This window comes from Camarhynchus parvulus, chromosome 5 (genome assembly GCF_901933205.1).
Source record: "Camarhynchus parvulus chromosome 5, STF_HiC, whole genome shotgun sequence".
Taxonomy (NCBI): Eukaryota; Metazoa; Chordata; class Aves; order Passeriformes; family Thraupidae; genus Camarhynchus; species Camarhynchus parvulus.
Window position 1 is genome coordinate 16,698,181 of NC_044575.1, and position 26,364 is coordinate 16,724,544.

A 26,364-nucleotide genomic window follows, 5' to 3' on the forward strand; every position below is an offset into this window, starting at 1 on the left:
GCCATTCAGGAAGGACTGATAAGGGCATATCCACTGGAGAGGTTACTCTACTGAAAGATCCCTGTAACCTACAAAGACAATACTGAGTAATCACAGGAAACTGCATCTTTGAAACTAGAGCTGTAGGAGTACATATCTTTGAGAAAAATTACTATCTTAACCTTCAGAGCAAGCAGAAAATGCCAGTGAAACCCAGATCTCGCTGGAAACTGTGGAATTAGTCACACTGGTTTCAACAGAATTGAAACACCATTCAGGGCTTTATATACATGTTCTTAACCTTCCCAGTTAAGATAGCCATCAACAGACTGGAATAATTGCCCATTTTAGGTTTTCTGCACCTTCTTCCAAGGTGTATGACACAGGGTTCATATAAGACAATGCTTGTCCAATCAAATGTAGTAATGCCTGTGTGATGAAAAAATCAATGCCACAAAAATAAAAGGAAATAGGTTGAGGATATAGCTGATGTGGATTCAGAACAATCATAATAACAATACTAAAAATCAGTTGCAATAAAATCATCCAAACGAAATGTTTAGCTCAATTCCTGCAACAAAGAGAAGGGAGACATTCAGATGAGTGGCCAGTTTTGCAAAGGCAGAATCAGTAGCAAACCTTCTTTAGGATCTCTTCCCTAAAGAATATAAGGAGAAGCTGGAATCAGTAGGGAAAATGCTGGGTAGAAGTCACAGAATCAAGGCAGTTCAGAGCAGTAAGCGGATTACAAGACTGGCACTGGTTCTCCTCAGTTATGTGCTGAGAGGAAATCACAGTGCAGGCAAAAACTACCCTAAGTACTGTTGATTAAAGGTTTGAAAACGATAAATAAGAAGGGTGCTTTGTAAGACACACAAATCAAAGTTACACTTTTAAAGTGTGAATGATACATGCAAATTCCAAATCAGGGCATCAGCACTCCTGTCCTTCCTCACTTCCTAAGCCTGGACCTGCTTGAGATCTTCCTGCTACTCCCAAGTTTCTTCAGACAATGAGTGATGGCTGGTGACATAATTTCTCAATAATCAAAGTAGCATCATACGTGCAACTACAGGAGTGTCTGGTATCACAGTCCATAGCACCTCCATCAGATATGACACCACTACAAGAAGTGGGAAGAATGCTCTACGGGAACTGACATGTGTAACCCTTCAAAGACAAATAATTTTCTCAACCAAATGATCCACAGCTTCTAAAAATTACACAAATCCCATAGGAGGCAGAATGGAAGCTGCCCTGGGCACATCACCAGCCACTTTGACTTGCAGAAAAATAAAAAGCACCTTCAATTCTGTTTATAACAAATGTTGCTAAGATATCAAAACTAAGAACCTCTTAGAGACTCACTCAAAATACAACAGTGCTGCTGCCTCTGCCCCTCTGAGTCAGCTATGCTCTTTAACAGGCATGTGCTCCTCTAAAACACAGTAAGTGCACAGGTTTCCAAATTCATGCTACATTTTACATTGTTTCTGTAGGGCTGCTTTCACATTTTATGAACCTGGTCAACTAAGTCATGAGTAAACATTTTTAATAGCTTATTCAGCTCTGCCTGATAGCAGAATTAAACTCTCCCAGTTGTATGATCCTTCTGTCAGGCTCACAGGTAGCAGATTAAAAGGAACAGTTAAGAACTTAGGATCAAAGGTAATTAAAAAGACTGCCATGTATAAACACTATCTAGATCACTGCACAAATCTTCTGGAATATCAAGGGCAACTAAAAAGTTCAAGCTGGTAATAAAACTTCCTGCTCAATTAATAGTATTTTCAAAAGAAGCAGGCAGCAAGTTTCAGCTTCCCAGAAGAGAGCACCTAACAATTAGGGACAAATAACCAGGGCAGAGCAGACAACTTAAGAGACAGCTCATTAATATTTCCTTGGCAACAAAATCTTGTTAGGAAGACACAGGTCCTCCAGTTCCAATGATCCAAGGTGCTTCTTCTCAAAACTCAGGAAAGTGCAGTCTATATGAATGAAATAAGAAAAAATAATACCAGAATATCCCTGTCAACATTGTCTACACAACAATATTCATGCAATATTCATCTAAAGAACAAACCCATCAGTGTGTGCCTGCAGAGACAGAGTAAATCTCCAACAGAGGCAAAACAGCAAAAACAAAGGTCAGAAAGGGCAAGTTCCAAAGCAGAGATTTGTGGAGGGGTAAGAAGATGCCTGCTAGCCCACCAGCACCACAGAAACAAGGCAGGAGCAGTTTTTCTTTGTAGGTGATTTGTAAGATTGCAGATATATTCTTCTCAGATTACAAAAGTCCCTAAAATTATTCAGGACACAAGTCCAAGCCCTCTACAGCTGTTTTTTAAGCAGAGCCTATTTTGTAGTTTTCATAAAAGCAAACCCAGTATGAGATGCAGCAGTAGGCACAGAGGTAGGAGGCGAAAATTAAATGCAATCTGACAAAAGGTTATCACTGTGTTACAAGAAAACTCAGTCTTGCTGTGCCATTCTCAGGACTTTTCTCACTTGAAAAAAAGGGATGTAAGCAGACAATTAGAAGCAGAGCATCCAAGACCACTGAAACTGCTTCAGCCTTCTGCCTTTCACGTAAATCCTGGATTATATGACACCACACACAAGCCAAGCCTGGTTAACACTTCTGCTCAGGCTTGACATTTGCTAAGAGAATCACATGAGTCTGAAAAAAGAGAGGTGAGGACACACTTTCTCGAATTCATGTCACAGTTGCCTTGTTCAAGGGCAAAGCTTCTCCTGTCTTCTGCAGGCAAAGGAGAGAGCCTTGAATAAAACTTCAAAGGATTCAAACCACATTCAGTTGTAATAGAAATTCAACAGGACATGGATATTTAAGTCTCATTAGTGCTTTTGAAGACACAAGTCTCAAAATTGTCACTATCATAAAATCTCCCCAGTGTGGATGACTCAGTCATCCCCAATCATAGAAATTATAAAGTAATTAATGACCAAAAAGTGACAATAGCTTGAAGAAGTTAAAGAAACACACAGGTTCTTCAAACATTCTATTTTTTCCTTCCTCCTACTGTATGTATATAACTGTACACTCTAAATGACACAGACTCAAAGCACAACTCTTCTGGAATGTCTTCAGTTCCAGCTGTAATATCTGACAATTTTTTTCTCTTCTGGCACAGCTATTAACCACCTAATAGCCTGGAATGGCTGCTGTTAGATAATTGCTTTTGTAAGGAGATATTGTTTTCCAAAAGACTAAAAGTTCTGCTCTCCTGAATATTTTCCCAATTAATATATAAGAATTATTTTTAAATAATGCATTTTATTTTAAACAGAAAAGTAAATTAAGAAAATCCTGCAAACAAAGCCAGTCTAAAATTTTACTGGTTTTTATTTAATCTCCTTCAAAGTTTTAAAAGCAGTGTCTGTAATAGACAACAGAATTGTACAATCAATGGCATGGAGTTAAGCTGTCTGACATAAGCAAAATGACTCTCCAGTGAGGGAGATGAGCACTGGGTCCTGCAGCACAAACATGGTGATGGTGGCTTTGTAGAGGCCTTCATCGAACTCACTGTACTGATCTTAGAGCAGCTATATAGAAACAAGGATTTTCTTTTATGATATTGCTCAAGTGGTTTTCTGAGAACAAAAGCATTTTTTTTCATGCCTCAGGTATTGTTTTTATTTGGATAGAAAGGGAAATTGTTTGTTTTAAATCTTTTGAAACTGCCCCAGTAATGTTAGTGATAATCTTCTATTTTATCAAAAAGAGTTTCAAAGAGGTAACAGTAAGTAAATAGCCTCGTTTGTGAATTCCTTCCCTAAAATCTAACCTACCAAAAGAGTCTACTGAGACTTTCTATTCCATTAGCTGTGGATCTTGGTAAAGTAATTACTTTGTATTATATCCCTCTTATATATACACTGTGCCTCTCATCTCTTAACTTGTACTATGTATTTAATGAAAATTTATATGATATTCTCTTAATGTCCCTAAATATTGATATAAGTTAATGCGTATTTTCCCCCCTAGAACAAAATACACCGATCCAAATATATACACCTACTATTTTGGTGTAATCATTACAACTTCCAAACCTGAGGGATCTCTAAGTTCCACTGCTGTCACTTGTTATTCCAAATTCTAAGGGAAACAGGATCTTGTTAGCCAAAACTGAACACCCACTCACAAAAACTCAGTTATCTCACCCTCTCAAACACATGCACACATACATGCACGTAGTGATGAAATGGTTTGGATAAAACAAATGATTCTACATTTCACACAAAGCAAGAGCATGTCTGAGGTGAATATCCAGCTGCTGTTTCTTATAGCTCTCCATAGGTTTCTTTTAAGCATCTGCTTGTCCAGGTCAGGACAAAATCAGCAACAGCACTGAATTGTCACAACAAAACTTCTTCAAACCTTTTGGAAGGCTCTGGAGATCTCAGAAAATGTGTCCAGGACTTTGATAAACTTGTAAAATCTTCTTACTGTCCCTTTTTATGAAGCTCAGCTTTTCCTGATGAAACCTACCTCTTCATGTACTGGAGAACAGCCTCATTCCACGATGCTGGCATATACCAGTACCCCCCTCCACATTCCCACCAAACCCCCACATGCAAATGCCATCAGTAATAGCAGCACCAAGAAAGGCTGTGCTTGATCCTGTAACTGCAATCCCACAGAGAAGCTCTGTTCCCTCTCCTTCTCCCCATTCCCTGTGCAGAAGTAGAGGTACAGTCTTGTGTGGACTGGCACAGGGACGTGTCTCCAGCCTGAAAGCCACAACACTGAAAGCCTCCCTTAAGCACTGCTGGCACGGGCATTCCTGCTGCCGGACCTCCTCCTGCAGGAGGAACCGCACAGCACCGGGGTTCAGGAGCTCCAGGCTGGACAGCTCCGTGTGCTCTGCAGCACCATCTGAGCCCTCTGGCACTGCCTGCTTGTCTTCGGCAGCACAAGCCACATAAACTTTGCAGCAGAGTCCATGGGTAGCTGAGGCTTAAAGGTTTGGAGCTAATTAACACAGCACAACCGTAGGGAAACCAGCTGTGCCCCTGCAGCTCCCCCGCTTTACAAATACTGCTTAGAAAGAAAGGATAAAGCATTTGGCAATAGGGGCAAGAGACTAATTCAGAAACATAACAAAGCAGGTGAAGCTGCAGAGACAAAACCAAAAATTCAACTAAAACTATTGTGTGCAGCACTGCATCTGTGAGAAACCCAACACACAGCCAGAACACAAGTTAAACTGGACTGATACTTGGGGAAAATGGACCTGTTTGGTAAACCAGGGGAAGATCTGACAACTCTATTGAGCAACTGAAACAGTCCATACTGCTAATGATGTCTGTGATGAGAAAAAGATGGCTGTTTTACTGGGCATACTGGGAACTTGAGCCTGTAACTTGCTGTGCAAGCTAACAGCTCCTGTTATACCAGCAGACAGCAAAGCACATGCCAAGACTATGTGAATCCTACAGAGCTCCCAGCCCACTGACACTGTGTGACCACAGAACCCTTGCACCTTTATAGCCATAATAAAAGAAGGGGAAAGATCCCAAAAGCTCAAAACGTGGCTGAAATAAAAAAATTAACAAAGCATTGCCAGTTATGACAAAATGAGATGATGCACAAAGAGGATTAACCCACAAACAATAAGCAAAGGCAAGCAATGCAAAAACAGGTACTGATGGCATCAAATGTGACTCTGAAGCATGAAGGTCTGGCTCAGATCTCACCAGCAATATGGAGCATTCGTGCAGCTGCTCAGCCACATGATGAGGACAAATGCACATGCTGCAGCAAATGGTTTACAGTATGACACCCCTTATTGCTTTCAACTTGCATTTTCTTTCTTATGCTCAGTAACTTTTCATTTTATGTCTATGCCAAGGAGCTGCAATATCATCACTTGAATGTTTCCTGGACAAAAGCATGCCATGAACAGAGCAATGTCATGGTGTGCTTGCAGTGTCATAAACAATTTCATAATACAAATGAAGCTTGGATCAAAGCTAAACCCTGTAGGAAATTTTAAAAGTGGCAATGTGTGCAGAAGTGGTAAAAGTCTCTTGGAGTTAAAATCATATTCTTTCAGAAAGCAATAGAGTGACATGAAAAAGTACAAACAGCTGAAGAAGAATGTGCCAGAGAATTTTGTACTTCTTAGTTGGCCAGTTATATTTGGAGCCCATGGAAAATAGGGTACAAGTGCCAAGCCCAGGGGACAACAAAGTACTACATACAGACAGACATATATACTCCTCCAGCTAGGTGGAGTAAGATCTATAATGAAGGGCCTTCTGCTGTTTTCATAATTTCACATCAGAATTAGGAAGTTACTAAAATGGATTTGGCTGCAAAGGGAGCGCTCCCAATACATGCACAGGGAAATCCACACTGCCATGGCAGCAAAGCCAACATGTAACTGTCAGCAGCTTGTGCTAAAAATACTAAGCTAGGAACTGAATAGGTTGGATATTGTTCTAGAAATTTCAACTGCAGTGACAAAGAACATTTCCAAGCTCCAGCCTGAAAATAATAACTTCTGGGTAGAGCAAGTAGAACTTAAGAGAAAGGTACCAGTAGCTAAGAAATCAAAGGAAAACAAGACCTGTGTTTGATGAAAGACCAGAGCCTTAATCCTGAAACCCTACTGAGTACTTTACTGGAGTACTGAAACATCCCTTTAGTGTCAGCAGCAGAAAACACCATGGGACTGTCCAGTCCATGTTTTTTCAGGATTAAAATGTAACCAACACCATAAGTAGAGACACATGCTCTCCTTAGGTACAGGATGTTTTTCTCAGTGACTGTTAGTTGATGTTTCTCCAAGAATTATCTACCTAAAACATACTTACAAAGGGAAATTGGAGTGAGAGAAGGGATAAGTGTTGTAATTAATACACAAGAGCATAATCAAGGAGACAAACTGGTGAGAATATGGTAAAAATGTTTCAGGTCCTGCAAATTTACCCAAATAATAAAAATGGAAGTAATCATAAATTACACACAGGGTTTCAGTGATGCTTATTCATATAAATAGATCCTAATTTACTACACTGCTTCTTTGCCTCTGAGTTGAATCTGAGATCTCCCTGTGGCACTGGAGCAGGAATTTTATCTGCCCTATGATCCCCTGAAACATGTATTGTTTGCTGCCATGTTATTACAGCTTTTCAGAATGCAACAGTGCTGACATGGAAAAGGGAGGAAAGAGTTTAGCTGGAAATGTTAAAGACACTCCCCAGTTTGGCTGCCAAAACCACTGTGCTCAAGTTTGCCTCTAGGTTCAGCTTTACCCAGTAAGGAGCACCAGGAAAAGCCTGACTGAAGAGAAGCAGTGGAGCTGCATGCTCCAGCCGTGACACGGAGCTCTAACACCCCAACCAAGAGGCATGTGGAGATCCCTCAGCACATCTGCCAGGGAGGGCAGGGGCACCAAAGCAGCACAAGACACAGGCAACTCATTCTCCATGGTACAAACTGAATCCCATCACTGACAAAGGACAGGGAGCCATGAAAACCTGAAAACGAGCTCTTACTGGTTATAATACATATGGTTGAGATTAATGGACTCATGCACACTCAAATTGGTTTTCTTTGCATTGAAAGAGGAGCCATAAAGCTCACAGGGTCTCTCCTTTTTCACACCAGACTTTTATTACTATACACTCTGGGGCTTGCAAACACCAGGAAAGTACTAATTCACTGCAAAACTGAAGATGTCTTGTGGTAGGAGGTCCTGAAATGACCCGTGAATAAACAATGAAATAATGTCTGCTTTTTCATGCTAAAGATGCTTTAGTGTATTTTTTGGTAGTGGCAGCAAATGTATATAGGACATATTGACCACTCCTTTATTTTAGTTTACAAAGTCATTGTAAAACTATTAATGTATTCTGCATTAATAAGTACAAAGCAGATGGTAGATGTGTTAAAACTCTGGCCTTCAATGATTGGAACTTATAACAGACTGCAAGTGGCAGTGGAACTCAATTAATATCCAGAGTTCCAGTTATTTTGTTCAAGAAAATGTTATTGAATATGTCACCCTCAGCTCCTTCCCAGGCTGCTACAGATGAATTAGTGAAAAGATTTATTGAGACATAAATAACCAATTTGTCCTACAACCTTGGATGAATGTGACTTACAAAACAAGAGTACAAATGTTCAGCTGGCCAATATGAAGGCAGTCTATTTACAAACATTTACAAACTTGTCAGGAGCAATGTGATGGAAAGCATACAACTGAAGTTTAATTTGTAGGGGGACTTTAGGACAAAAGCAAAGTAATAAACTGGCCACAAATAACCACATTTAAAGTTCTGGCTTCTACTGGGGAAAAGAGGATATGAAAAAATTGTTACTGAAAGAAAACCAAGAAATTATTTGAATGCTTCAGCAATTCTCAACAGACTGGAGCTCTGTTTTATGTTTTACAGAAGAGCTATAAGTCCATCTTCCCCAGTATACACCTTAAAACAGCCAGTGGTGAATACTGAGGGAGTAGAGAATGTCAGCAATGTCACAGAAATGCTCTATAGCAAGATAACCTAGGGAAGAATCCAATGTTCAACAAAACCAAACACACTCATGTGTGGTGCTTGCCTAGGAGATGTGCAGCCTTGCCACTACTACAGGTGACTTCTAGCATGTCCCAGGACCTGTGACAAGACTGGAAATTGCAAGTACCACTAATGGGAGAGCACAGCACGGCAGGGGAAAAGTCTCTTAGAACTTCTGAGGCCCAGAACTGCCTCCTATGGAGGAAGCCATTGAGCCTTTCCAAGTGCAGCAGCACAGAGGAACTTAGCCTTAGTGCTCATAGAGTAGTGAATGAATGCATTCACTGAGAATATAACATTTTCTCTGTGCTTTCCCCTTTAAATGTTGTGTAAGACACCAAGGATAAAACAACTGGCAATTGAAGAAGGAAGGAGAAAGTCTAAAATAAGTTGAAGCCATTGTCTAATTCTGCCACAGCAGCTGCTGGCTGCTACCTAGTGTTTAACTGTGTGTCTGTTTGTGATTGTGTGAGACTCACTCAAAACCATACAGACCAGAAAGACTCCAACATTAAGATGACACAGATCAATACCTGCTGCAGCTGCACTCTATTTAAAGTACCTGAGAACAAATAAAGTTGCTATGGCCAAGGAAAGAGTAAAAAGGGCTACGTGAGCAATCTGGAAAAGCAAGCAGGGGAAAAAAACCACAACCAACCAACCAACCCAAAAAACCCAAACGTCCAAAAATTTTGAAGGTCTGTGTATAAAAACTTAAAAGACCAAGTCAGTCTGGTCCTTTGTCATTTTATATCAAACCTTGTGCCTCATTCAAACCACTATTTCAAATGTTCAATGTTCATCTTTAGAACAAACCTCAGTTGAAATATATTATAGGGCTCTACAGGCATTCACACTTGACACAGGCAGGAAGGGTTTTTTGGAGAAGAGGTTTTAATACTGAAGACAGACCTAAGATGTGTTTCAGTATGACAGTCTAATTACAGGCTGCAATTTCAATTTCATTTACTTCTGTTGCATCTCATGATGGCTTAACATTTCCCAGAGAAACAATTACAGGACAGTACTAAGAACACAATTTACTGTCTCCAATCTTCATGAATATGCAGAATTCATTCCACCCAACACCACATTTCATTTCTGACCCCGCGGTGCTCAGTTTACACTAAAAATAACAGAAACAAGTGTCTTTATACATTTTATATAGATACTGTATATTATTCAAACTTGTACAGATTTGCAACCTTAGCCAAAAGTTACATTCTAAGTAAATAAATCACACTGTAGTAATAACAGCTATAATGATTTAAAAATAGTGTCTGGAGACAAAATGAGATTGGTATTTCATCCTCCTGTATGCTCTGTGGTTACAGAGTTGCAAACAATACCCTGGCCAAAAAGTATGGGGATTTTTCTTCTAAAATAAAGACCCAAATGGGGTGAAAGGGATGTAACACATGGGCAGAATGAACTATGAAGTGACAGCATATGTTGTAGCAGTTATTTGATCATAGCCCCAGTGATGAGAAATCCTGTGTAAGAAAGAACTGGCTAGCCTTCAAAAGTCTTCAAGCCAAGAAAAAAAGGAAGAGGAATAATGACAAAAATTACCTCACCTGTCTTTTTTCTTTCTCTGCGGAGGTCAAAGTATTGGCTGCAACAGATTTAGTAGCTGTCATTGTCCAGAAGAGGGAATGATGTCTGCAGCCTTTTGCCTCATTGCTTTAAAGAGGCCAGTTTGTCCACTCCTGCAACATGGCCATATCCTGTGGGGCCTACTCACTGCTTATCAATGTGATAGCAAACATACCTAATGCTATGAAACTGCTCTTGTCTTGAGCCACAGAAGCAGTAAGCAATTTGAAAATGGTATCTATTATATGGTCAATTTTAAATTAAGTTTTTTCCTCTATTAACAGCCTTCTGAACCTGGATTCCTAAGGAAAAGAAGATTATGAAAAAGAACAGTGTTGGCTGAGTATCCCATGAATAACTCATGAGCCCATTTCCCACTGTTAGCTTGATCTAACAAATATGCATTCTTCTAAAGTCATTAACTCCCTAAAAGTTTTCAGAAGGTATGCATTTAAATAGCAAATGTAGCCCTCAGCAATGCCTTCACCAGGAGATATGACTCCAGCATGATCCTTGGTCCCTATTAGACATCAGGACCCACACAGCAGAGGGACAGCATGAATGGTGCCACTCTGGAAAAAGCTCTAATTGGTGCCCATATAAATCAGACATCAGGTAATACAATGCTCTCTCTCTCACGCTTGAGATCGGCCCTCAATAGTTCTGCTTCTCATGGAAATGCCATTTTTTAAAGTCTGTAATTCCCACATCACATGATTCTCCTTTCATTAAAGGCAATGCTCCTCAAAAATACATCCTCAGAGAACCCTCAGAAGGATGTCAATCAGACTGAGCAGTTTCTGGAAGGGGCAAGTAACAAAGGAGAATCAGAAACTCAGAGGCAGCTAGAGAAAATTAATTTCTGGGGTAAACTTCCCATGTTTTAATTGCACAGAAGCAAATGTGACATTCACACATTTGAAAACACACAGCCTGACTTACTTCTAATCAAGCTTTCTTCTCACAGCAGTGCCTGGCTGGTGGGGATGTGACTGAGGTGCGCAGAAGGGCACCCAGCAGATGCAACTGGTAAGCTCAGCCCCACGGGATGAGCTGCAGCCCTTGCCCATCAGAGAAGAACATCTGCATATAATGATGATGAAATGGGGGACCTGCTTTCAAAATGGCTTACTGCTCTATTGGTAATTTTTTTTCCACTAACTTAAGACTGCAGCCAAGTATAACCACAAAATGATTGCTGTCCTCAGCCACTGTAGAGCTTCTGGCTGTTTTAACCATCAATCTCATTCAGCTGACTGATGGAGGATGCAGATGAAGGAAAATGAATCCACTTCAATGAAATCAGCTGCTTCTCTTACAGAATTCTCCACCTTCCAGCCAACAGCTCTTCTCAAGCTACTAATGTCAGATGGTCTCCCAACAAGGCACAGTGAAATGAAGAGACACCCCTCTAGCTTTACCCTCTGGCCAAATTTGGCCAGGATCACTTGAACACAATCCAGTACCCCATGGTGCATTTTCAGACCAAGCTGTTCCCTTCTCCAGCTGTCCTGTGCAGTCAGTCTTCCACATATTATAAACATTTTGCATAGTTCTTACAAGACAACCTGTGCTGCTGGAGTGCAAGGAAGTAAAATGATGCCAGTAATGAGGGATTTCTCATTTTCATTACTTCCTCTCCTTCTAATTAAATGTGAGTAATGTTGGCAGTATCATCAGTGCACCAGGCCAGGAGTACTCATTGGTGCAGAGCTTCTCAAACTGTGGTCCACAAACTATTGGCAGCAACAAAGACAGAGGAAGAGACCCAGAGCTGCACCTTTGAATCAGATTAAAGTGGTTCTTGGGGTTTTTCCCACATAGATCCAGGTGCATTCACTAATGCTACCTGCCACTTCCTTGGGTCTGTGTTTCCTTACAATTCAGATTTGCACTTTGTGTCTCACAATTCCAAGGCTGTATCAGTTGGGAATTTTAACATGGACCAAATGACAAAAGAAAGCAAAGTGCCTTGCCTCACCTCTTCATCCAGGAAGGTGGAAAGCAGAGCTCCAGATGCTCATTTCAGCCACAGTGTGTCCAGCAGATGGCAACTCCCAAGTTTTCAAGAGAGCAGAGACTATTCCCCGTATCACCGGGAGCTTACCCAATGAAATTAGAGATTTCACAAAACTTTTTGAGAGCTTTGGCTGCTTTGTAGTGCATAAAAATGTAGTATGTTTTACCAATGGAAGGGAGACACATGCACAGGAATAACCAATGGTAAATTTGATGAATAATAAACTTCTCTGCCTCCTTTCTTTTTGTCGCCGTCTCTTCTTTATAACTAGATTTCTGACAATAGCATTTTGCTGTTGAATTTCTCTATTGGTTAAAGCATTACCTGAAGAGTCAGCTATAGCTATTCAGTTAATTGAAGGGCAAACTGCTACCTCTCTAGGTGGTTTTCCCTAGCACAGGATCTAAGGAAAGCACAAGCCACTGGCAACAGAACTACAGTTAGCAAATTTCCTTTTTTGAGTCTCGAAGGTTTGGGAGCTAGAAGTTGAAACAAGTAGGGATGCTGCATAAGTCAAGGAGATTAAGGGAATGATGCTTTTCTTTCTACAGAACTCTCTCAGCCTTTAGGATATATCCCATCTTTTTCACACACACACACACACCCCAAAAAAAAAAAAAGAGAGAAGGCACCAGAGCCTTGGATTAAAAGCACAGGAAGAGAAGAGTTTGTTTTACTGACTGCGAAGAAATGCTGGATGTCTGGAGGAGAATGTGGAAAACAAATGTTCTTCCCTGGGTATGTCACAGAGAAATAAAAATATTTCATTATGAAATAAAAATATTCTGCTCTGCAGTCATCTGAGGTGATCTTCAGTCTCAAGGGTTCAGCAATTCAACAAATGAAAATCTAAGTCAATAAAAATGAATGAAGCCAGGCAAGTATTCTGTATCAGGTGACAAAAGTTATTTTGGGAGCTTACAAACCAGCGAGTGCAGTGATACAATGATGGCTCATCTGCATCTGGCACTGTTCCAGGGAATGGCCTCCAATGGAAATTCCCATTAGAGAAGCAGTGCTGCTCTCTAATATTGTTTTGCCCGTGCTTCAGGACCTTAATACCCCAGAGTAGCTGCAAATGCACCAACAGCAATTTGCACAGGGTTCCTCACGGAGAAATGAGCTATTTTAGGAGTATCCAATTCTTTTCTCTACAATAATAGCTGCTAGTCTGCTGTACCAATGGACTGATTCAGCATCAACACTGACAAGGTACTTCAGCCTCTGACACTTGTGAAGGAGCTTGGTGCTCCCTTTAACCATCAGAAAGGGGAGGAGAAATTTGCTCTGTTTTCAGTTATATGACAGCTTTTAAAAATTTTACAGCATGAGCACGGCACCTAATCCAACAAAGCCTGCCAAGAACATTTAAAATCAAGGTCTCAGAGAATTTGCTACCTATAAATTCACCAGTATTGTAAGGAAAGGATCTTTTCCTCAGAAAGGCAGCACAAATCCCACTGGAGTTGCACAGGGCTGAGGACTGTTTTCTTCCACATTGTGGAAAAGACAGCTGAAAGTAGTGGGAAATAGGCTGTAGGGATGCACAAAATGTACTGGAGTTAATGAATAGGAACAGGAAGAAGAAGATGAAAATATGATTTCTGACAGAAATCAAAGCATTTTCTCAAAACAGAATCAAGAGCAGGAACAGGCTATAATAGGCATTTAATTCATTTAATGCAATGACTGCTCTCAATACATGAGAAATAAATTCTTCTTCTTACCTGAACTATTGCCTGTTACTAACCAGCTACCTAGAGAAGGGTGGAGAGGAAAGTTGGGGCCAGCAAAACTTCCTTGAGCATGTATGCAAAAAGAAATTCCATCTTCTTGCAGAGATGCTTTCCTTTAATTTCACAAAGTAAAACATGATAGATAACTAAAAACAACATGAAAAACAAAACAACAGCATCATCAACCTGTAATCATTCTAAGATTTCTGATCACTAGAAATGGAAAATTTTTTTCTCCTTTTACTAAGGAGAGGCTAGCCAGTACCTTTTAAAATCATCTCTTTTCAGTTACTTTCTTCGCTGTGAGAAGGTGAAGAGCTGCATCTATTACAACTCCATGCTGTGCAAACCTCATTTGGACATGATGATCTCCATCACTCCTGCTGTGCAGGTAGCATGTGAAAAGGAAACAAACCAGAGATCGTGCTGCAGTCAGTATGTGACGCCACCCACTGCCCTGCTCGCATGCTTCAGTTCACCTAGAGCCCAGAGGCCACACAGGCATTCTCTTTTTGGGCCCCCTGGCTTTTCTCTGCCTCCAAGTATAGCTCAGAGCAGCTCTGATGGTTTTAGGAGGGAGTCAGAAACATCTCTTTCTCTCCCAAAATATTAAGGCGTTTCTACTGAAAAGCATGCCAAAGATATATCATTATGTGCAACCTTGCCTTTGTAAATACACACCCATTACTTGCAGCAGTACCTCTTCTCACCACATGGATATGTTTCAGTGGAAGATTAATATTGCAAGAGAAATCAGAATGCCTGTATCCTTTGAGGCAGTGCTGTGCATAGTCCTGAAAAGAGCTATTAATGCCAGCACCCTACTTCTTTTCTCTAGCTCACACTTCAACTAACTGTCAGTGCTATCTATAATCAAGACCAGGGACAGCCAGTAGTGGCACAAAACTTAAAAAAGCAAGAAATATAGTGTTTGTCTTTTTCAGAAAGCTCTGGAGTAAGCTGCAATAAATATTAGATGATTTTTAGGGAAGCAGAAGCAACCAGAATTAGCCTTGAAAGACAGAATGCAGCCTTAACAGCACTCTTTCTACCAACTCACCTAGGATGCAAAGAGAACAACCTCCTTGTGTTTCACAGCTCCGGTTAGTGCTGTGCCAATTCAGGGAACTTGCACTAGTTTGTCACATCCTGACTGGGTATGGCTCAGGTCAGCAGGAGTTGCCTGCACTTTGTGTTTTCTGATGCACTGCAGCATGCCTGGCTTTGAACAGCTGTACAGCAGCGCACACTACAGAACAGCTCTCTCCATCTCACAGCCCTCCGAGCACCTCCAACAAGTCAGGAGAGCACAGACAATCAGTAACAGGGCCCAGTAACATCCAGCTGCACATCCACAGCCCCTCCTTAAGTGCCAGGACAGGAGGGGTGTCACCTCACAATACTCCTCATTTCCCTCAGCATGTTAATAAGCCACTTGGGAGGAACAAGCCCTCTAAAGGCACCTCCTGAGGATCGTGTAACAGACCTTCCCACGCATGATTCTGGACAAGAAACTGAACTAGAAATCCTGTCCTGCCCTAGCAAACATGCTACTCCCTTTTTCACAGGACTGAGAACATTTGCGACGTGGGTCCCCCCCACTCGCTTCTTTAGTCTCAGCTACAGCCTACACTCCATTACAAGGGAGTGAAGTGCCCAGCCACTTAATTTATTAAAAAGATGATGACACACGTGTGCCTCACAGTGATTTGATAAGCTCCTGGCACAGAGCAGCAGCACCAGAAGCAGAGAGGAGCACTCTGGTCCCTCTCCACCCACATCTTCAACAGGGAATGGCAATGCCAGGACCCAGCACTGACAGCAACAGAGAATGATTACCTAGAGATTCCTGATACAGGCTTTGATGTGCTGATGTACCAAATGTACATCATGCCATCTGCAATAAAGCAACAGATGTAAGCATGTGCTTAACCTCACAACCATGAATGGTCTCAGTGATTTCTCTAGGACTATGCATAACTTTTGAGGCAAACATATAAGAATGAAAGATCAGGGCACAAAAAAGTATACACCTCTCATTGGAACAAAGTGATGAAGGCATTCATGCAACTGACCTCTCTAAACACGCTCTTTTATCTTCTACCACAGTTTTGAAATGCAACTGGAGGCCAGGAAATGAGAGGATGAAGAAAACCCTCGACAGGTTACCTACACAAATCAATGAGGCCACAAAAGCAGTAGCCTAGACACGACTTTGTTCAACTCCTAAGTTTCAAAGCAGCAACAAGTTCACCTTCCATCTCAGTAAACAGACACAAAAACCGTTTCACGGTTCCAAACGTGTACTTACCCAGAAGAGAAGGTTGAAAACAAACATTAGGTACTTGATACACTGCAGGCAGTTGTGAGCCATGCTGCACCTCTTCAGTTCTAGGAGAAAAATAAATGAGAGATCCAGGTAAAAGACAACGTACTTGTTTCCCTTGGGGGTCGTGTACTTAGCCTTGGTGGCCTTCGGGCCAGGGTTGGTATGAAATCCAAAAAAAGAGTTGCTGGCAGCCCCAAACTGGCCACCATACATGCTGCTGTATCGACGGAAGGCGCCATTTGGGAAACTGTAATCCTTGCTGTCCAGGGAAGGGCTCCTGTGATAGGTGGACTCATCGGTGCTGGACCTGCGCATGGTGGCTTCGGCTGTCCCGTTCCTGCTGCTCTGACAGCCGTCGGTGAAAGGTTGATGATCTTCCTTCCTTCCTCCTCCTCCTCCTCCTCGCTAGGAATCCCCTATTGCTTTGCACCAGCTGTTCTTTCTTCTACCATCCTGCCAAGGAGTTACGCGTGCTGTGCGGTAGCAAAGTTGGTAAACTGAAGTCTGCTTAGCCAGAAGTTAGGGAGCAGCGTGCTTCCACATCAGAAAGACTTCTGCACAAGTAAACATTCCCGTCACTGTCACGATCGTCCCTCCCGGCCCACCCCGCTACCAGGGAAGGAAAAATCAGACAGAGATATACTGTACCCAGAGCAAAGAATTTTAAAAAAAGGAATCGTGACCTCGCTCGGCTCGCAAATGCCATACAAAACCCCGGCTCCGCATGCCACACACAGACAAGAGAGTGCCGCTGCCCGGGACCCGCGGCAGGCAGGGGCAGGGATTATCCGAAAGGCGAGCAGCTGCCGTGGCGCTTTCCCGCCGGCCGCATCGCTGCGCCCCGCGCCGCCGGGCTCACTCGGCGCATCCCCGCATCCCGCTCCGGCCGCCTGTGGAACGCCGGCCCCGGCGCTCCATTCCCGGCGCGGCCGCCCCTCCTCCGAGCGCCGCGCCAATGGCGCTGCCCGCCCGCCCGGCCCGGCCCGGCCCCGGCCCACGGCCCGCCCTCACAGCCCCGCCCGGGGCCGCGGCTCCCCCCCGCCCCCAAACTCCGAGCACGGCGCGGAGCCCCAACCTGGGCGCAGGTGGCTTTGCGGGGCTGCCCGGATGCACAGGCGGCGCTGCCGAAAGGAACGGGAATAAGTGCGTGCAGTGAACGATTCGTACGTAAAAGCGCTGGGGATGCTCCGCGGGGAGCGGGGTCAGAACACACCGTGCTCCCCTTGCCGGAAGGCTCGTTTATTCCACTGCAGATCCATCACCGGGATGCTCCTAATTCGCTCCGTCCCACGGAATCATCACTCAGCACCGCGTATGGCCAGGTCATTTGTCCCCTGTCAGAACGCACTGATCGGCATCAAGCTCCGTACGCTGGGGAGCACTTCCCTAAAATCTGACAGCTCCCACAGGCAGGAAAGAGTGGAAAATGTGCCACACACAACTTTTTCGGGAAGGAAATATCCTACTGAAACTGCGTCAATTACAGTATTAATACTCAGGAAAGCAAGACTCATTTACCATCTTTGCCCCAAACTCCCTGTGCAAGTAATTCACTTGTCGCTGTATGTGCCACCTCCTTATCTGTCTGCCTCCTCTCTGTTTGCCCTTCGATTTTGACTGTAACCTGCTGAAACTACGTCAAAAGATGGCTGGCTAACATTTCTTTAAAACGCCTGCCCAGCAGAGAATTAATCAAGATGAAAACAGATTTCCTTCATGAAGCATCTTGCCAGTCTCAGCATAAATCAGGAGACATGGGCTCCAATTAATTAAAGAACAAATTAGTAAAAGTAAAATGAGCTGGTTTTGCATAGCCTAAGCAGTTCGCCTCTGCAAACCACCCTCTAATTCTGTTAATTTACAAACTGCAAACTTAGAGTCTAATTATTTCTCTCCATTTCCTCCACAAACTATAAATACACTGACCATACCTGGTGCAAGCTTTAGAAAGAAAGAACCTGAGCACAAAACACAAGGATAATAACTCCTGCACCATCTGTTTCAGTAACTTTGATGAGTTACAACTTTCCACTTTTTGATTTCCCTACCTCCAAAATTAGTTTTCTACTCCCCTCCCTTTCCTGCACAATATGAACTCTGCCCCCTTAAAGGAATCTTCCTTCCCTAGCAAATAAAGATGGTCCAGTGGAAGCAGATCTGTTCTCAGAGTTCCCAATATACTGTTAATTTTTCCTGTGCTACCAAAGAGTTCTGCCCCCACCCTTTATCCTCACCTGTATTACAACTAGACCAGTTTGGTAACAGAAACCCAAAAATGATTCAAATATTTTCTACGCTTTCTGTCACGTATGTAAATGTATGTAAAAATGCCTGTGCACGGAGCATCCTAGTAAATCGTGAAAGAAAAACTGGGTAGAGCTCTGCACACAAATTATGGTGAAGCAGTGACAAGTCAGATGACTGTGATTTAACAAGGGTGCCCATGGTATTGCATTTAACAGAGGAGAATTTGGCATATTTACCGTAAACTAGACAACTGAAGCCCAAAGGCAGCTCATTGCTATCTGGATAAGAAAAGGGTTAGAAATCACTTGCTTTCCCCTTTCCTGAAGGCGAGAAATCATCAATTCTTAAGAGAACGAAGTCCTTAATACAGTGGAATAATTCATAAAGTCAGGATCTAAGGTAGAAGGAAGAATTTCTAAATGTTTATTTTAAATAAAAATAAACATCAACACACAGTGGATATATTTCAGACACAGAAAATGTATGAGGAAGGCTGAGGTCCTGTATAACCCTTACAATAAAGGGTACTTTTTCTCCAGCCTCTTTTGACCCTCATCCCGTAGCACACCTCATGGAAATGACAACTTTTTAAAGGCACTTAAGTATAAAATGTAGTTCTCAAGTAGTTGCTGTTCTTTCTCATGACAACAACAACAGCTAATTAGAAACAGAGTCATTTAGTAAACAGGCATTACAATCATTCTTTTATTAAATCTTCCACACCAGGAAACCCAGTCAGAATCTCTAGCCTAAATGGGAAACCCTTGAGAAAGCAATGTTGCACCAACAGGCTAACTGCAGCTTGGATGACATGCTCACATGAGGGAGTGATGTCCTGCATGGGGACTGAGAGAAATCAACAAAAGAAGAAGGTCTGGTGAACTCTACTCTTGCCCATCTCTGGTGTGAAGTGAATGGAAAGGGCATGCTGGGACCCATGCTGGCATTTTAGCTGTTTAACAATAAAGTGATGTGTGAACCAAGAAGAATAAGCTTTGGAAGCATTGCATCACTGGGGCATTGTGTCTAAAGGGTGACCCAAAGGACAGGCAAATTAGAGCTGTCACAAAACTTTTTGTTAATGACTGAGCCTAAAATCACGGTGTGGACCTAGAGATCTCTGTTCACCTCTGCTTAACATCTATTTTTTCTCTCCCCAGCTGCATCTCTATATTCCCATCCTGTGGCCAATTCATATTGATTCCTCTACACAAGAAAGCAAGCACTGTGCAGTCTCGCCAGCAGAGGTTCAATTTGTATTGATTCTGGTGGCACGCACCATTTAGGTTATAACAACTCTGTCCCTGCCACTTTGAGTGGAGTGCTGGTAACCCTTCACTGACTCCAGCCAAAACCCTGGCCCTGAAAGAGAAGAGGCAGCAGTCTCACTCTAATGACACCAGGTGAACTCCAGGCAATAAACTGTAAAAGGCTTGGGCATCAGGGGCAGATCTCTTAACTGTGTTATCTCTCACACCCTCTCTGAGCAGCCACAGCTTTGGCTTTCACCTGAAGACACCCAGCCCACACTTTGCACCTCACCCTGAGCTGCAGCCACCACAGACCCCACACCACCTCCCTTATTATTTTGAATACTGCTTTCTCTTCTTCCACCATGATTTAACACTCATGACCACAAGACATCAGTGACTTCAGCTCAGACAAAATGCAGCACTAATTTACCTCCTCATTAATTTTAGTCTCATAAGTCCTTTAATGGTTGCACTGGTTTTCCCCCTACTAATGCCTCTTGCCACTGTCTTCAAAATTCTGCATACCTGCTCCATCATCCTAATGAAACAACCCACTTTGAATTAACCTCAGTAGACTTTGTTAAGTGACCCAGAAAATAAAATTTTTAAGAACCCTGCTAGAAGGTATTAGTGAAATACACTATATAAAACAGAGTATGGATGTGACAACTGCTCCCATTCTGCAACAGAAGAGTGTGCAAAGGCATGCATGTGACAGGTGACATCAGTCCCAGTAGCTTCAGTGAACAACATGACTAAGATCAAACATTACTACAAGAGTGGCATCTTCTTGTGAGTTATTAGCTTTGCTTCCCACCACAGCACTGAAATCAGCTAAAGGTGATCAACTGGTGAATACACTCTGAATACTCAACTTTTTAATTTCATGTACGTACAGAGATCACCACAGAAAAGTGTTAATCAAACCTGTCTGGCCCTGCCTGTCTTTTTCTTCAGCAACATGTCTGGAGAGAAATCCCTTGTTTCCTCACCCAGTGCACTCTTTGCAGCTACTGTTTGGTTATGTTTGATTCAGTGATGCAGGTTTTATAAAAACTGTAGCTCTTCCAAAAGTCTAAGAGAAACATCTCTTCTGACTGGAGGGTGAACCAAAGTTCAGGGCCAAGCTGGCTGTTTCAGCTAGGAGGAAAAAAAAGCCTTGTGATGGAGTCTTTGATTTGTTTGCTTTTGTATATTCATTTTGCATGAGTATAAATGACTAAAAGAGCAAAGCAAAGAGAGTGAGAACATGATTTTTAACCTGTCAGCCTCACGCTGCCACAGGTTTTCAGTCTCTGCTCAACCGTGCCCAGTACTGTTTAGTGTCTATAGGTGACATAGTGGGATCCAGCACACCCTCACCAAGTTTGCAGATGCCAGCAAGCTGAGCGGGGCAGTCACCATACCTGAGGGATGGGATGCCATCCACAGGGATCTGGACAAGCTCTGAAAGTGGGCCCACGGAAACCTCATGAGGTTCAACAAGGCCAAGTGGAAGGTGATGTACCTGGGTTGGGGCAACCTCCAGTATCAGCCCAGGCTGGGGGATGAAGGGATTGAGAGCAGCCCTGCCCAGAGGGACTTGGGGGTACTGGCCAGCATGGCCAGCAGGTTGAGGGGGGTGATTCTGCCCCTCTGCTCTGATGAGAGCCCATGTGGAATAGTACATCAGCTCTGGAGTCCTCAGTTCAAGGAAGACATGGACCTGTTGGGAGTGGGTCTGCAGAAGGGCCACAAAAGCAATCAGAGGGCTGGAACTCCTTCCCTAATGGGGAAGTCTGAAAAAGTTCAGGTTGTTCAGCCTGGAGAAGAAGAGGCTCCAGGGAGACCTCACTGCACACTTTCAGTACCTAAATGGGGCTTAAAGAAAGATGGGGACAGGCTTTTTAATAGGACCTGTAGCCACGGGATAAGGGGTAATGGTTTTAAACTAAAAGAGAATAGATTCAGACTATATATATATATAAAAGGAATTTTTTTTTTCCAATGAGATGATGAAATACTGGAGGAAGTTGCCCAAAGAGGTTGTAGATGCCCCATCCCTGGAAACATTCCAGGTCAATTCAAGCAGTAATCAACAGGTTTCCTCCCTCAATCCTGCTCTCTCCTAAAAATTCACATGGTGCAATGAGTCTGCACATGTTGCCAAAGACTTTAAGCGAGGTGCAGGTGGGTCAGGAGGGGAGCTATAAAGCCAGCTCCTGAACCAAACACCAGATATGTTAAAGCAGTCCCCTAAGAAACAGGTAAATTGAGCAATATCAGTTCTACTCTGGGCTGCAGGTCCTTCAGCTCAAAGAATAGGACCATGAGGCTGTAAGCTGAGAAAATCTCTAGAATCTTTTGTTTTCAAAAGAAATAGGAATGTTTTTAATGTGTGAAGCCGAAGATAGTATGGTTCACTGCAACCTCAAGCTTATCACATACCTAAGAACCCAGACCTTTTCTTTTATTTCCAGGATCCCTGTTCGTCCATTAGCAATTTCAGCATCTGTAAAAGGTTAGAGTTGCTGGAAAGGGTTGAGCCCTGGATTGCATGGGCAGGAGAATACAGTCAGACATTCTAGAGATTTCCTCAGCTAATACAAAAATCTGTTGATATTCACACTTGTACCTACAACTACTTGAAATATTTACTGATGTCTCCAACAAAACTTTGAAAACACATTCCAGGCACAAGCAATTTCACTTATATAGCAGACTTCAGGGTTGGTTGGTTTGCTGTTTGTTTGGTTTCTTTCATTTTCTTTCTCTTTTTTTCTTTATAAATAAGGAAATTTGCATTAAAAAAAATCTTCAGTACTTAATAGCTCATCTCCTTCTGCTCACATGTCACCTGAAGTCATGATCTTTGGTTTATGGCATAATTAGTTGCTATGGAAATAACATAATCATAGACACAGAGAAAATATTCTAGGTATGATTTGCAATGCTCTTTATTTAAGCCTGTGCACAAGTAACTTTGCAGAAACCTCATTCCTTTTTACGTGCTCTCATCTGCATAACTGCTGCCATCACCTCTGCCTGTGGATTCAGACTGACTTCTATTCCTACATGCATGACTCAGGCTGAGGGCATTTCCTTCACCCATACTGGAGCATCTGTGTGCTCAAATAGTGCTGAGAGTGTACATACATGCAGAATAGCTGGTGCCAAGTCAGACTAAACAAATAAAATATCTTTAAAATTATCTGGTATCAGCCTCCAAAACCCTGTGCACCACAGAGCTCTCTTGCCATTTGTTCTTTCTGAGCTTTTGTCATCCTGTTCTTTGCTAATGATTTCTTTTGTCCAATACTAAAATTTTTAGAGTAAGGAGATTCCTTGTTTCCCCAGGAAATTCGGCATATTTGAGACCTACACAGAGAGGATTATTGCTGCAGATAAAAGACAAGCAGTGCCAGTCTGCAAATTCCTGAAGAAGCAGAAAGCCTGCTTCCCTACTAATGCCCTCAGTAATAAAGAATGAAAGAGCAGAAATAAAGAACCCATCTGACATGCCATACAAGAAGAGTTGTAGCCCAAATAAAACTTTTGTCAAGACCTATCTTTGTGGTGTCAGCAGGTCCTAGCAGCACAGATGCAATTTATGTGCTAGTTTTCTTAAAATCAGGTTACTTGCTCTAACCTGAGAGATCAGCTGACATTCAAAGAAACACCATTTCAAACACATGTGGTACTCAGGATTTTTCTGTCAAGTATAAAGTAATCAGGCATGAACATCTTTCAACTGCACAGTTCTAATGAAAGGAGAAAGTTATTGTGAAAGCAGAAGCAGAGAAAACAATACAATGACTTAGAAAAACTCGAGGATTCAATAATGTTCACTAACTAGTGTCTGCCTTTTAACATCTTTATGGATTTTTTCCTTGGAGACTCAAAATGGATTCTCTTCTTGTCTTGCATTCTTAAAAACAGGACTAAGGTTTTGCACGCACATGAGCACGAAGCAAAGTTCACATCACCATATTTCAGCTCCACTTCCAAAGCAATGAAGGCCCAGAAGCACTCACTGACCTCACAGGCACCCCAGCAAGCGCTCAGCACATTGAAGAATCAGGTCACAGAGAGCCCATTTCAACTGAGTACTCAACCACAGTTTTCACTGCTTTGAGATATTCATGGACTAAAATAGTAAGCATACATTAAATGATTTCATGAGTGTGATTGGACATAAGCAGGAGAAATGCAGTGTTTCAAAGGCTTCAGATCAAGCTGGACTCTGCACGTGTTGCTGTAGCAGAAGGAATTCCTCCCTGAGCACACACCTTTGAGGCTGCTGACCCACAGATCTGCTGGCTGGGATGTGCCTTCAGCCAAAAGAACAAGGTTTGAAACGGGGTGAGGTGCTCTCCTACCTACAACTCAGTCAGCAGATGTGAGGGAGCACACCAAGACCCCAGGGCCAGCCAGAGAAGTGATCTCTGCTGCTGCACTGTTGGGCCTGCATCCATCTCTTCCTAGCCAAAAGTCCTCAACCTGCTCACAGCTCCCTTAGACTCCCCTTCCAAAATCCAAAGGTGTGTTGGAGAGAGCTTAAAATTTAAAAACTGAAGTATAAAAAAGCCTCCAACAAATTAAGAGTATTTGAAAGGGACTAATACACAAAACTACTATGTGATAATTATATATTGAGATTAAAATGTAATGAACTTGTACAAAGAAAATGCAAGTGGCCATGTATCTTCTTACATATAAGATTAACAGCTATTGTTTCTTTTCTTAATACTGTAGGGAATCGCCAGAGTTGTATCATCCCACATAGTAAAAGTAAACAGCAGTGGATCTCTTATCCTTGCCATCTCTGTAACCATTCAAGCAAAAATAAAGGAGATTCTGATACTAAAAAATAATAATAAAAAAAAATTCTGGGCAGGAGCACAAGCTTTGGCTTTTTGATTTGCTATTCTGAGTATTCGTAACAGTGAACAGTCAAAATGACTTGGGGACTGCTAGCAACAGACACACATTTAAATACATATTTAAACAAACACATACAAATAAACAATTTAAAACAATAGCCTAGGATTTATAGTCCTAATAGGCATATTAGTGAGTACAATAGTGCTAATGCTTAAAATAAAAATTTTCTTTTGGAATAAAAAGTATCACCGGCACTAGAAAGCATATATTTGTATTTACTTCTTCACATCACCACAATTCAGCTCTTTTTATATGTCACTGTCAAAATCTGTAAGTAAACTAATGTTCCTAAGGGTACATCTACACAAAATGAAGAGGCACCTGTATTTTAAGGCAGAACACATGTCATATCCTTTCTGCAAAACACATCTAAATTCAGTTACCAAAACAATATAGAAGCTCAAAGAAACTCATCCCTATTTATTAAGGTGCTTAATGCTATTTAACTTTCATCATGGAGACTTTGTTTGGACAGAAATCAGAGTTTTAATGATACAGAATGAAAGATAATTGGTGCCCGAATTAAGATGCTCATTGCAAAGGTACTACCAAAGTATCTGTTTAGTCTTTAAAGTCATCACCTGGCTAAGATTCTGCATTTAATCAACACCAAATTTGTGCCTAAATCGCACCTGAGCATTTGTGCTCAGTGTTTCCTATTAATCTGTAGTAGGCTTTCAGTCATTCCCACTCTGTAAGAAACACTTGTCACAGGACCTTTGCAAAATTTAATCCTGCTAAATAAATCTAAGCTCTAGCATACGCTAAACTGCTAAAAATGCAAGATCAACCTCTTCTGCAGTCTGACCTCCAAGCAGTTTGTTTGCTGTGTTATATTTATGAGGATGTTTATGAAGGCAGATTTATACACTAAAAAATTATTCTGCATCAAATCACCAAGAAGCCATCTGAAAAGGAGCTTTTTCACAGAAAAGGGATATCTGTTCCATGATGGTTTTCAGAAATGACAGGGAATGCACAAAGAAAAACCAGACCTCCTGATTTCTGTATTCTGCATTCCCGCCTTTAAGCAGGATTTCTTGTTTGATGGGGAAAGAAGACCTCCTTAGAAAAATATTTATTTTACATGTATTTCCAGATATCTAAAGCATATCAAGCTTCTGCATAGTTCTGGTATTGCTAATGATATTTATCTCAAATAACACATGATTATGAGCCTATAAAACTTTAATTAAGATGCTTTATAGCCTTTTATAACTGTCACCCAAACCTATGCTATACTTTTAATTTCTATTTGTGATGTTTAAACTGTACAAAGAAATTCATTACAACAGAAGCTAGTTATTGTTTCTTAGAAGGCTACACAAATTCCTTCGTCCAAGTCCTTTTGGATAAGCCAAACAAGTAATTTTTGTTTGCTTCCATTTTGGAATTCCTATGTGGTCAGCCAATTAAAAAAAAAATTCATTTCTATGAGTGGTCATACTCAGAGGAGGTGGCATTCAATTTTTTATGCAAGACAGAGGCAGGAGGATTGAGTCCAAGACTCCCTCTACCACTGTGGAATGGGATTTCTTTCTTGGTCTGTTTAAGACAGGACAGGTGTGACAAGTATGACAGGACAGATGTGACAGGGCACTAAAGCTCCAAAAACTGGAAGGAAAGAAGGGCTGACATCCCCACCAGAGCCTGCAAGGGCTCCCTGCTGGCCTGCCAGCTCTGTGGGGCAGACAAGCAGTCCCAAAGGCATCCTGGACACCTTTTCCT

At 42.0% G+C, this 26,364-nt stretch overlaps 1 protein-coding gene across 10 annotated transcripts in view; it reads right to left on the reverse strand.

The window, feature by feature from the left end:
• Positions 1 to 26,364, reverse strand: part of TSPAN4 (tetraspanin 4) — a 416,627-nt gene that overhangs the window by 170,027 nt on the left and 220,236 nt on the right. For 6 of the 10 annotated variants that reach the window (XM_030950222.1, XM_030950221.1, XM_030950220.1 and 3 more), the window contains one exon: positions 16,196 to 16,275. In XM_030950222.1, the coding sequence (XP_030806082.1) occupies positions 16,196 to 16,258 (63 nt within the window). In that variant the 5' untranslated portion in view covers positions 16,259 to 16,275. Of the gene's footprint in view, positions 1 to 16,195; positions 16,788 to 16,861; positions 17,093 to 26,364 lie in introns of those variants that run through there. The other 4 variants (XM_030950216.1, XM_030950214.1, XM_030950218.1 and 1 more) reach the window with 3 other exon arrangements.